The sequence below is a fragment of the Petaurus breviceps genome, unplaced genomic scaffold, assembly GCF_028583685.1.
Source record: "Petaurus breviceps papuanus isolate PSGF00001 unplaced genomic scaffold, PetGlider_PUasm1.0 140, whole genome shotgun sequence".
NCBI lineage: Eukaryota > Metazoa > Chordata > Mammalia > Diprotodontia > Petauridae > Petaurus > Petaurus breviceps.
The window spans coordinates 31326544-31340047 of NW_027185698.1; the positions used below are offsets into that span (position 1 = coordinate 31326544).

General features: G+C 39.3%; 1 protein-coding gene across 2 annotated transcripts in view; it reads left to right on the forward strand.

The window, feature by feature from the left end:
- Positions 1-12895, forward strand: part of HS3ST1 (heparan sulfate-glucosamine 3-sulfotransferase 1) — a 68848-nt gene extending 55953 nt beyond the window's left edge. For both annotated transcript variants that reach the window (XM_069069755.1, XM_069069749.1), the window contains exon 2: positions 11548-12895. In XM_069069755.1, coding sequence (XP_068925856.1) covers positions 11670-12617 — 948 coding nt within the window. In that variant the 5' untranslated portion in view covers positions 11548-11669 and the 3' untranslated portion in view covers positions 12618-12895. The remainder of the gene's footprint in view (positions 1-11547) is intronic.
- Positions 12896-13504: the final 609 nt, after the last annotated feature.

Consider the following 13504-nt stretch of genomic DNA (forward strand, 5'->3'; position numbering starts at 1 on the left):
CACCTAGCCACTCCCATTAAGTACTTTTTATGTGTTATGTCACTGTGTAAATCATGTTGGATTTTGAGTGAGAGGACCTGGGTTCAAATTGCCACCCTGACAGTTACTATTTGTGTGACCTCAAGGGGTCACTGAACCTCTCTAAGCCTTGGTTTCTTTTGTAGAAAGCAGGTCTTGGCCGAGGTGACCTCTAAAGTCCCTTTTACCTCTAAATCCATGATTATCTGATCCTGTGTTCAAGTCATTGTGACAAGTGCTGAAGATATAAGAGGCGAATGATGTCTCTGAACTGAACTCAGGTTTAGCTGGTTCCTGTACAAATTTCAGCAGGGATGGGCAGAGTCTCAGTACTATGAGCGGGGTGAGGATCTCAGTGAAGAACAGTGTGTGATTGCCTGCTTCCCTCTGGGGTCAGCTCATTCATTGCTATCACCACTATCACCCTCTCCCAGGTTATCTCCAACCCTTAACAGAGTTCCATAATTGTCCAGGTTCCTGAACCTATCTCGGCACTCACTTTTATCATTTACAGCAGTCATTGATGGTTCCTGTGCTTCATGATCAAACTTCCCCTGAGACCCTGTATTTCTTTTCCTGGTATGCACATGCCTTGGGTCCAGAATTGTATGACAGAAGATTGTCAGTGTTGTTGAGGCAGAGAACAAGGTAGCCTCATGAAGGAGGTAGCATGTCAGTTGGGTTTTGAGGGTAGGGCAAAAATTCTAGGAAAAAAAAATGACCTAAGGCCATTTCAACCATAAGAACAGCAAGAGTAAATGCACAGAGGCAAGAGCTTACAGGAGGACGTGTGGATCAGAGATGCCATGTGGGTGGTGTATAGAGTGATAGAGGGGAGTAGTAAGGGATAACTGCAAGATAGTGATGTCACCTATTGTTGGGGACTTTAATGGGCTTGGACTTCATTTGGAAGTGAGTAGGGAGTCACCTACCTGTTGTTTTTGTTTTTCTTGTTGTGTTTGTTGTGTTTAGCTTAAGAATGTCTTAAGGAGGTCTACTGGCAAGGTGTAATTGTAGGAGGGGAACACAAAAGAGAGTCAAGTCAAGCCATTGAGCATTTGGTATGTAGCTAACTCTGTGCCTGACACACAGTAGGAATACAAAGAAAACCAAAAAAAAATGGTCCCTACCCTCAAGGAGCTCACTGTTTTAAAGCAGAAGATAGACTGACAGAGAGAACTTTTGTGTAATCCTTTTAGGATTGAAGAAGAAACAGTGAAATCTACCTTAGTATTTCAGACACTGAATATGATGGAAACTTAATAAAATTGTGTGGCCTGACCTTTGAGGGGGTATATATCCTGAACTGAACTTCTTCCTACCCCTAGCTCAATTACCATAAGTAAATCCAAACAAAACCTAATGGCAACATTTATTGAAGAGTGTCATATGTAGGCAATTTTGAGAAAATAAATATTTATGCAGCTCTTGAAATATCAGTGTCCTTTGTGAGACTGACAGGCACCAGCTGAGGCTTTTGTTTCCTGATTTCTGGGTTTCAGAGATGACCTGGCAAATATAACCATTTGACACCATTACAAGAGTGATCTTAAGCAGTCATACAATGATGGAAAGGGAGATACTTCTGACTCTTCCAAAGATTAGGAGTAGTCGCCTGTATTTGCCCAGAAGGATGACTTAATAGGAAGGGGCAGTTCTATTTTTACACTGTCTACTTTCAAGTAGAGTACATGGCCCAGGAACTGAAAAATAACTTTTACTTGTGCGTGTTAGAAAAGAGGCCAAATTTGAATGATGATAACAGGATGAGAAAATGAAGCCAGTCGTGTGGTAATAAAGCAAGATGTTAGATAAGTGAACCCCCAAAGTGAAGCGTCCCCTGACACCTTGGCAACATCAGGGGAATGTGAGAGAAGCCTCCAGCACATCGGGTGGCGCTTACAGCAGGCTTTTGGGAGGACCTCAACATGAACAAGACACAGGTTGGGGATGAATGGGTCAGCTACAATGCTCACGATTATAGGAGCTTCCCAATCCATGAGATCACAGATCCATTTGAGTAGCTGAATATGAACAGGATGATAGAACATTGCAAAGATGGAGGGGCCAGGCCCTTGAAGGCCTTTTACTTGAACCCTCACCTCAAGTATGAGTTCCTTCTAAGAGAAAGGCTAAATCGAAAGATTACTGGGCCTTCTATGTGGTTGTTGTCCCCACATCATGGTGGAGCAGCTTGGGCGAGGAGACCATGGGCTTGCCTTAGTATTCTGAAATGCTTACTTAGCCCAGTGCATGCTACATAATGAGTGCTAAATAAATGCCTGTGGGAAGGGGAGGGGAAAGGGGCAGGCATTTATATAGTGCCAACTGTGTTCTGGGCACTGTGCTAAACAGGCTTACAGATATTATTTCATTTAATCCTCACAACAACCCTGCAAGGTAGGTATTGTTATTATCCCCCTTTTAGAGTTCAGGAAACTAAGGCAAATAGGGGATGAATGACTTGCCTGGGGTCACACAGTAAATTTCTGAGGTAGTGTTTGAACTCAGGTCTTCCTGACTCCATGCCCAGCATTCTTTCTACTGCACCACAAGCTAGCTGCTGTGGACTGACTAACTATATCAACTACATCATAGAGTTTTGCATATACTAAATAATAAATGCCCTCTCTTGCTTTTTTTCTTTCTCATTTCCTTTCTTACTTCCTTTTCCTCTCTTCTTCCCTTCCTTCCTTTCTTCCTTTTCTTTCCTTCTATCCTTTTCCTTCTTTCCTCTTTCCCCTCCTTTTTTCCTACCCCTCTCTCCTTCACTTCCTCCATCCCTCTCTCCCTACTTCCCTGTCCCCTCCCCTTCCTTCCTTCTTTTCCTTTCCTTCCTTCCTTCCTTTGTTCGTCCATTCATTCGTTCCTTCCTTCCTTGCTTTCTTCCTTCCTTCTTAGCTATGTCTTTTGTTTGTGAGGAATTCAGGTTGGGCTCCCCATTTTATGGTGTCATATTTATTAGAAAAACCTAATGATTGGAGAATTATAATAATTTTAATAATATTTTGATATTTTTATGGATCCATGATGTCATCAATGTGGCTTCCCCTTTAAAAGGTACAGATCACCACCTGACCTTCTCTTCTTATTCTATATAATTCTTGCTCATAACCTTCCATAGTTCTACTATAATGGGTCCACCTAATATCCTAGAGCTGTTGTCTGTCTTTTAACATTACATGAGAGAGAACCTAACCTTTGTCCAGCATTTTAATATTTACAAAGTCCTTTCCTCACTACAGTCCTGTGCAGACAAGAGTTCTCTGACTACTCTTATCTTCATTAAACTTATGGAGGATCTGAGGGTCAGAGAGGGGACTTGATTTACTTAGTCACCCAGCAAGTAAGTTGAAGGATCAGTAACCAAATCCCACTTTTCAAATATTAGGATATGTGTGTGTGTTTTCTACTTTCCACAGAGTGTCTTGTGGCTATTGTGAAAGGGGGTCAAGGGGTGAAGTCAACTAAAATTAAACTGAGAATCCTATATAAGAGAGGGTATCCAAAAAGTCTAAATATTTAATATCAACATGACAATATAATATAAGCTATTAAAAAACACTCTTGGTTTTAATAATTTTAAGCTATTAAAGCCACACTAAAACTCTGGGGACACACTGTACAAGCCCTTCTCCCCAGTCCTCTCTTCCCTTAAAGCAACAGCTCCATCCCCAGACCTGAGAGTGAAACATCTAACAATGTTCTGTTTTTCCCCTTAAGAGCATTTTTAGATATTGCAATTAACTCGTGGTCTCCATAGTCTTGGTTTCATTGGACAACATCCTTCATGTTCACTCTAAACAGTTTAAAGGAGTTATAGATGGAAAGAGGTGAAGTGACTGGCCCAGGGTCACACAGGGAGCAAGAGCTTTCTGGTTCAGCACCAGAATCTCAACTCAGGTTCTCAGCCTCTAAGACCAGAAGTCTTCCTGCATCATAAGGTACATCAGAACTGCAAAAGTTTAAGAAAGCTAAGCAGGCACTCCCAGGTACATTAGACTGACCCTTCTTTCCTGTCACACTAGTGAAATATTTATTTTGGTCCAACACACATTCCTGTGCAAGGCAGATGGAAAATTGGAGACATAATTATATTTGAAACCCAGTTTCAGATTGTGGATTAAATAATAGAAGAGACACACACACAAAAGGTCTCTTTGTTCATGGGGGTTATTTCTCTGGTAAAATATTCAGCTGTATAGTAGACGTTTGAAGGTCCTCTTGTTCTTCTCCCCCCCTCTGGATCCTTTTCATATGTATTTGGCAACTAATTAACAGCTCCCCAAGGGTGCTGAACCATGAGATAGATGTAAGCCAATTGTTACTGAAGGCAAGGAATCTTGTCTTTTGAATTATTGAAACCCAACTGGAGGCATCCCTGCAGGTCAAAGACAATCCCTCTTCCTCTGCTCTCTGTTCCCTATGTCTATCTTAAATAGAGAGACAATAAAAAGAGAGAGAGAGACAAAACACAATTATGGAAATTACTCATATTTGAACCCATAAACCTAGATACCAACCTAAATTCACCTTCTCGATTGTATTATATCTTTGATCTTCAAAAAATCTACAACAATAAGGTTTATAGAGGCACTTATGATAAACAGGGATTGTACAATGAATGTTCCCTAAGTCTTCTCCAAGTTGCTTAAAAGTTCATTTCCATATAAACTTATCAAGCTAAACTTGATAAATTACAGTTTTGAAAGTCAGTTGTTGATGGTCCCGTGGGCCACTTGGAAGGACTTGGAAGGCTGCTTTCTTTCCCCTCACCATAGGTGTTGGTCTAATCCTAGACACCCCTCATTTATGTAGAAAGGAGATCAGTTTATTGTGGCTAACTCCTTCAAATTTCAGAAGTCTTGACAACACATTCTCCACAACAGCTGTTGCAAAGCATTTCTTCTCTTCTAAAACCCCCAAATCCTCCCACTTCCCACTCAATAAACATAAGTAATTATTCTAGGATAGTAAGGAAAGAAGTCAGATTGCAAGAAAGTGAGGGTTGATTGGGGGGGGGGGTAGTGAATGAAGGCAATGGGTACAAGTTTCTTCAAGTTTGACAGTGAGGTGGAAGAGAAAGACAGGGTGATGGATTGAGAAAACAAATTTGAGGAAGGTTTTTGTTTCGTCTAGTTTTTCAGTCTGTTTATTTGCCATTGCTGTTTTAGGATACAGAAACACTGAGCATATTTGTAAACTAAGTATAAGGCTCCAGCAGAGAGGAAGAATTTGTAGATAAATGGGAGGGGAAATGATCCTTGATGGGACAAGGTCAGGAAGGTATGTAATTGAGCACATGGGTGAATTTTTTTAGCCTTGCCAAGTAAGACAGCTAGCTGAACCTCTGCAACTGGATGGAAGGAGGGCATGGTGTGTTAGGACTCTGAGAATTTTTAGGTTTGTTGAAATCAGATGGCCTCAGTTTTATGTAAAGAAGAAAGAAGGCTAGTAGCTAAGAGTTAGCTAGAAGTAAGAGGAGTTGGTTGTTTTTTAAGAGGCCAGGGAGACTTTAGAACAGTTGTTGTAGAGAAGGTGCTGCCAAAACTTCTAAAATTTGAACAAGATAGGTACAATAAACAGATCTCTTCCCACTTAAATAAATGGTTTTATGGATTGTATTAAGACTGTCATGGAAAGGGGAGGGGGGAGATTTCCAAGCAGTGTAGATTGGGGGGTGGGGAGGATAGATCATTAACCTTGAGCAAACTGACTTTCCAATCAAGTCTGGTGGAAGTAAGGATGATAGGAGACAGACTTTTAGGTAACCTGTGCAAACCTAGATGACTTTCACATAATCACCCATCTTATGACAGTGTGAACCTCTCTCAGCTTTATTGCTATTGTCATTGAAGACCAAAGACATAGGCAGGTCTCAAAGTCAATCCAAGCTGGCAGGTAGGTTTTTAGGTTCAAGTGTGAGTGATTGTCGTGACTGTGCTTTGTCTCTTCCCATAAGTCTGGAGAGGGTAGGAGTAGGGAGGAGAGTGTTTCCTTTGACTTATTGGGACATCTCTAGTTGGGTTTTTACTCAAAAGAAAAGCTTCCTTGTTAATTTGGTTTGCAGAGCACTTTATGTACTTTATTTAATTTGAGTTTCATAACCTCCCCTCCCCCAGCAAAGTAGACACTATTATTATCTCTCCCTTTAGAGAGAAGGGAACAGAACAGAGGCTGTAGGAAAAAGCTGTCTTTTCATCTTCAGCAGGTTTGTAATGGGAGAAGCTCTGCCTCTACAGCAAGTCACCCCTCTACCACCTCTCACCCCAATTTCAGTTCAACTGGAGTCAAGATGGGAGGGAGGGGTAACAAATCAACCCAAACCCCCCCTCCTGCTCTCCCACTCCCACCACCTCTCCAAGAGTGTGGCTTCTGCCTTCTGCCCTAGTGGAAGTTATGGTGGAAGGCAGGCAATGTCTAAAAGAGATAGTCTAATTGGGAGTGCACTCATGAGGTTCCAGGGGGTGATCTACTTTTTCCATTCACCAAGGACATGGGCCTGTCAAGGTGTGAACTCTTGTTTTTGGACTCTGATTTCTTTCCTAAAATGGAAAGGTCATACCCCTCTCCCCCCAATATGTTGGGCCTAAGAACAAAGCCTTGTCCCTCATTTCCTCAAGTAGGTTAACCAATCTAATCCTTCAGTGCCTAACCTGAGATTTTGTATTCATAGACTTATGATGCATTTCAATATTTAATTTAGAATTTGATTTGGCCAAATGAGGTATAGTATGGCAACAAAGGAGTTTTAAGTGCCCAAGAAAATTCTGTGACAATAATTATTATTGTCATCATAATTATAATTGATATTTATGTGAATGTTAGCATATTTCCTAACTACAACCCTGTGAGATGTATATCAAAACTACAGAAAGGTCAAACAATTTTCACACTTAGCACAGCTAGGATTCAAACTCAGGTCTCCTGAATACAGCTCCAGACCTCTTTCTGCTACTCCATATTAATCCTTTAAAATGCTTCCAGCTCTAAAACCTATGGTTCGTTCATTCAACATACTTTTGTTGAGCTTTGTTTATGTATAATTCACTCTGCTCGGAACTGAGGATCAAAAGATAAAAGTCACCCATTCTTCACACTGAAGGAGTTTGCATTCTACTGGTATGATGCAACATGAACACGGGTGGGTTAATGAAGAATACATACCAAGTCATTTCTGGGGAGGAGGAAACTCAATTGAGAGAATCAAGAAAAAGAGTCAGAACTTCCTCCTCTATTACTGGTCGTAGGCCTGTCTGTGATGAAATTCTTTTCCTTATCAGTCTATCATGTTACATAAGCATTGTTTCTTATTTATCTGTATTCGCCCTTAGTGCCTAGCACAATGTTGTATATTATACTTGCTCAGAAAATATTTGTTGAAGGAGTGACTTAAGTAGTTGCTAATAGTTCTCAGGAAACCAGTGGAGTATACTGCAGAGGATAAAGTATGTATTTTGGTAAGCAATATTTTTAATTAACTCTTTTCAATGGATGAAACAAGGTTAACCATAGACTACTCAATTCAGTCATGCAGACAATATTCAACTATCTTCTCCCCTAACAGTAATCTCAGAGGTAGCTCTCAGCAAAACTATGACAATGGTTGTAGTACTGACTGCTAATTCTGAGGTCATATCAGTACAATGCAAAAAGAATAAGTTCATTTGGCCAACTCAGTTGACCTGAGCTTCAAAAAGGAATGGAGTTGGATTGAATGGATCAGTTGTTCTGTTGTTTGAACTTAGTGGCCAGTTCATTTAACAGGCCTGCAAACAGAAATCATGGCCTTATACCTACAGCAACAATGTGCCCACAGTTTTCTGGGACAGTCACCATTCAAGAACAGAAAGCAACATGGTTTTACAGAAGATGTGTCATTTGTCAGACAACAAATGTTTAGTTTCACTAAACGTGGTCATGATTATTTATGCCACAGTTTTATCAACTGTTCTGGCCTTACTATAGTATTATTTTTTGTTTGTTTAGAATTTTCTAATTAGAGAATTATTCGAGATCATCTGCAAGGTCTTTTACTGCTCTAAAGGTCTGTGATTCTCAAAAGGCCAACATCTCTTTAATTGCATTACTGCTTAATATACACTCAAAAATCAGCAAACCAAATTTGTATGATAGAATATTAGTCCTGCTGGTTTGATGACAAGACAGGGCCTCTTAAGTTCCATTTTCCATTTGTGCATTTTGAAAAATCCTCACTCTAATGAAGCAAATTTCAAATCTACCTTGATTAATGATGATAATAGCTCATATTTGGGGAGTGCTTTACAAAGTGATTTCACATATATTATTGCGTTTTATTCACACAATGTTTCTCTGAGGTAGACAGGTATAAGGAAAGGAACTGGAATGGAAAAATGAACCTATAATTGAATTAAAATAAAGAACTCCTGGATGAGAAAACCTCTTCTACCAATGCAGGTTGATGTTTTATGGTCTTAGTTTCCTAGAGCCCTGAGAGCCAGCTTGTGTCAAAGGCAGAGCCTGAACCTAGGTCTTCCTGCCAATTCTAATGGCTGCCCTTTTGAGGGAGGGGATGTACATATTAAGGAGTCACATTTTATGCATGAGGAACCAGGCTCAGAAAAATAAAATAAATTATTGCTACAAGATCAGAAAGTGAACCTAACATCTGTTTAATCTTAGGTTAATAGTCTTTTTAATACACACACCCTTTTAAAAAGTAATCTATTTTTAATTATATCTTTTGTATCACCTGGTTTTAGAAATATACTCTTCCTTGCTCACTCCCCTACTCATGAAGTTATCCACTTCAACAAAGAAGCAAAGAGGCCCTTCCCTTTTATTAAGTGCCTACTATGTTCCAGCATCATGCAAAGCGCTTTAGAAATATTTTCAGGTGGCTAGATGGTGCAGTGAACAGAGCAGGGGCCCTGGAGTCTGGAGGACCTGAGTTCAAATCCAGCCTCAGACACTTAACACAAAAACTAGCCATGTGACCTTGGGTAAGTCACTTAATCCCAACTGCCCTCCAAAAAAAAAAAAAGAAAGAAATATTTTCATTTGGTACCCTGGGAGGTCGTTTATTATGCTCCCCATTTTATGGTTGAGGAAACTAATGCAAACAATAATTAAGTGAGTTGTCGAGGGTCAAACACATAGTAGATTTCAGGGACTGGATTTGAATTCAAGTTTTCCTGACTCCAGGCTCAGTGGTAGCTGCCAGTTCAGCAAACCAACATATTGACTTCATCTGGCAATATAGTCAGTGCTCCACATTCATACTCTCTAGACCCACAACCACCACCCCTTTCTGAAATGAGGACATGGAGGTACATTTCTCAACACTTCTCCAGGGCCAAGCTTGGTTATTTTTCATTCTTTCGTTTTACATTGTTGTAGTCCTTATGGTTATTTTTTTCTTGATTCTGCTTACTTCACTTATTATCAGTAAATATACTTATATATGCATGCTTCTGAACCAGACAAACAATATATTAAATTACCAAAAATATGTAAATAGAAAAAAAAAAGCTGAGCCCTACAGATGCAACATGACCAAGCTTGGCCTCGAACTATAGATGAGAAATTGCACTCTCCCTTCTTGCCAGAGATAGGGATGAAACATACACTGCTAGAATTGGTAGATATGTTGGTTAGTTCCACAAAACTATTTTCTCCTATTTTTCATCTTTTTAAGAAGTTATTAATTAATCTCTAGGTATAAGGGAGAAAAAAAGTACAATCAAATATATCAATAAAAATTAAAAAGTAAACTTGTCAATCATCTCTGAAGTCTTTATAACATTATGCCATTGTATTCTTGTATCACAATTTAGCCATTTTCCAATTAATGAATAGATGCTTTGTTCCCAGTTCTTTGCTACCAGAAACATAATGCTTCTTTTTAGTTATAAGGAACTAGAGTCCTGCCTGTTCACAGGGAAAATTTCTTCCTGACCCCATAAACATTAAATTTGTCCCCTTGTATCAAAACAGTAGTGCCATCTGGTATTTATATGTTTCTTCCCTAAAGCCTTCTTTGATTGCCCCTTTATATTCTAGAAATGACCTTAGTTTCTCAGCCTATAATAGTTGAGTATAAGTTGTATTGGTATAACAAACTGGACATGTTTCAGCTGGAGAGCCAATGATGAATGAACTGTGTATGCTTTACCTGGGGGATGCCCCAGGTAATTTCAGAAAGATGCATCACCTCAGGCCATCAGGTTATTAATTATTTTCACCATAGCTACTCACAGAGATTTTTTTAGTTATCTAGTGGGCAGGGATCTTCATTGGTAGAGGACTTATTCACACACGGATATTTTGCACCCTTGATTTTCACATTCTCCCTTGGGTGATGGCACAGAATTAGCTGGATTAAAATCTCAGCTCTGTAATTCAACTTAACTTTGCCAGATTTGGGATACTACATAAAAGGTTCTTTCCCTACTCCTTATCCCCCCAAAAGGAGGAAGCACTATACTTTTGGGATCTCATGTGCCACTGAACATGGTCATTGAACTTACAGTAAGAGATCCACAAATAAGCGATCCCCTTCTTCCCATCCCTACTCTTAAAAAAAACATACATTTTCCCCAAATTAGATGTAAAAACATTTTTAACATTTGTTTTTAAGTCTTGAGTTCCAAATTCTACTGCTCCCTTCCTTTCACCCTCCTTGAGATGGTAAACAATCAGATATAGGTTATATATGTGCAATCATTTTTGCAAGAAGACCAAAAAGAGAAAAACAGAAAGAGAAAAGGAAGGAAAGAAGGAGGGAAGGAAGAAAGAAGAAAAAGAAAAAAAAGGGAGAGAGGGAGGGAAGGAATGAAGGAAGAGAAACTTAATGTGCTTCAGTCTGTATTCAGACATCAGTTCTTTCTCTGGAAGCAGATAGCATTTTTCTTCATGAGTTCTTTGGAATTGTCTTTCACCCCTACTCTTAAATAATAAGATTAAATTTATACAAATATTCGAGGGAAACAGTCACTAATAAAAATGTTTACTAGTGAAGATCATTGACAAACAATAAACACATAAGGAATGAATAATTAATAGTGTGTGACATTCATACTTAATTGCATTGAATATTACTGATGGTGTTAGCATTCCCTTGTACAGATGTTGTTGCCAAAAATGATCTATGATATGAGTACCAACCCTGAATAGTACAATTACTGATATTATACACAGCTTCTATTAGCTACCAAAGTGTGCATCTAGTCATCTATAAATAAGACTCAATAGATATTGGAGTTCATTTTGGGTCCCTTTAAGAACATTAGAACCTTTGTTTCATTAAGTAAATAACCAATATAATGCTCTGTAATGCTAATGCTGGAAAGACCCAAAAGACATTGAATGTCAAAGCTGGAAACACCCTTCAAGATAGATAATCAAATGCTGCTCCCTCATTTTACAGAGAAAAAAACGAGATGCCAGGAGAAGGGAAATGGTTTGCCCCAAAGTTAGTTATTTTGACAAAGATAGGAAGCCTTCTCTTGTGTTTCACTGGCTAATCTGTCTTGTTTTCTTTTCCAGTAATATCACTGCTTGCCAGATATATGTGACGTGAACAGGGAGGAGCTGTGTGAAGGCATTTCTATGCAGCGGTTGCTTCATGACCCCTCATCCAGTTGAGTGAAGCTAGACCAGTGTCCACCATGACAGTACTTGTTCTGGGAGCAGTGCTGCTAATACTCCAACCACAGCTAGTGCCTTCTCATCCCGCCACCAGCTCTAAAGCAGAAGTCCCTTCTGAAGCTGGGCAGAAAGAGCTCTTAAGGAAAGGCTCTCTCAAGAGTGACTTCCAAGATGGTGCTCCTTTGAATGGATCAAGCCAGCGGCTCCCACAAACCATCATCATTGGTGTGAGGAAGGGTGGTACCCGAGCCCTACTAGAAATGCTTAGTCTGCACCCAGGGATAGCTGCTGCTGAAAGTGAAGTCCATTTTTTCGACTGGGAAGATCACTATGGAAATGGCCTTGAGTGGTACCTCAGCCAGATGCCCTACTCTTTCCCTCATCAGCTCACTGTGGAAAAAACCCCTGCATACTTCACATCGTCCAAAGTGCCTGAGAGAGTTTATAATATGAACCCATCCATCAGACTGCTCCTTATCCTGAGAGACCCCAGTGAGCGAGTTCTGTCTGACTATACTCAAGTGTTTTATAACCACGTGCAAAAACACAAACCCTACCCGTCCATCGAAGAGTTTCTCATCAAAGATGGCGAGCTCAATGTGGAATACAAAGCAATAAACAGGAGCCTTTATTATTTTCACATGCAAAACTGGCTTCAGTATTTTCCGCTAGATCACATTCACATTGTGGATGGCGATCAACTCATTAAAGACCCTTTCCCAGAAATAGAAAAAGTAGAGAGGTTCTTGAAGCTGTCTCCACAAATCAATGCTTCGAACTTCTATTTTAATAAAACAAAAGGCTTTTACTGCCTGAGGGACAGCGGCAGGGACCGGTGTTTACATGAGTCAAAAGGAAGAGCACACCCTCAAGTGGATCCCAAATTACTTAATAAACTGCATGAATATTTTCATGAGCCAAATAAGAAATTCTTTGAGCTCGTTGGCAGGACATTTGACTGGCACTAGACTACCAAGCAAGGCTCTGAACCTTTCTACTCTAAGTTCTGGTGTATGTCTAGGAAAGACAAATAATAATAATAATAATAACAAAGGGCATTGAAGCTATAATTTATTTGTAAAATCCATAAAATTACTTATGTACAGTATTAGATTCACAATTGCCATATATACTAGTTATATTTTTCTACTTGTTAAATTGAAAGCATTTTGTATTGTTTTTCATGGTTGTTAACATGGTGTATGATGTCTCTATATGAAGGAACTAAAATATTTCACTGCATAAGATTGGCTAGAGATTGTGTTGTCCTTCTCAGTATAAAATCCATTTGTCCCCAATACCTGAGGCAACCAGCAGTTTGAGACTGCAGCATCCAGACCCCTTTATTACTTTCCAATGGAAAATTGCTTGTGCATTATGTTTCTCAATCTGTTTTTTTTTCCCCTGCAGTTCTTTTAATTTTTAATGCCTCACTGTGGTCATCAGATTTCTTTGACTTGCCTCATAAAATAATGTATCTTGCCTGACATGCCTTATTATTCACAGAAGTAGCACTTTTTCCCAGACTGAAATGAAATTTGGCAAATATCTGAGTGTGGGTCTCGACCCTGTGTAAACTTTGTATGGATTACAGAGTATCTCATAAAAGCTGACCTTTTGATGTCAATGGACCCTTTTGGCAGACTACTGAAGCCTGTGGACCCTTTCTCAGAATAATGTTTTTAAATACAAAAAAACACATAGGATGTCAAAGGAAGTCAATACATTGAAATATAGTCTTACATATTCACACAATTTGTAAATGTATGTATACATATATGTATATACATACATTTATGTTTGTGTGCATATACACATATATACATATGTATATATGTGTGTGCATATACACATA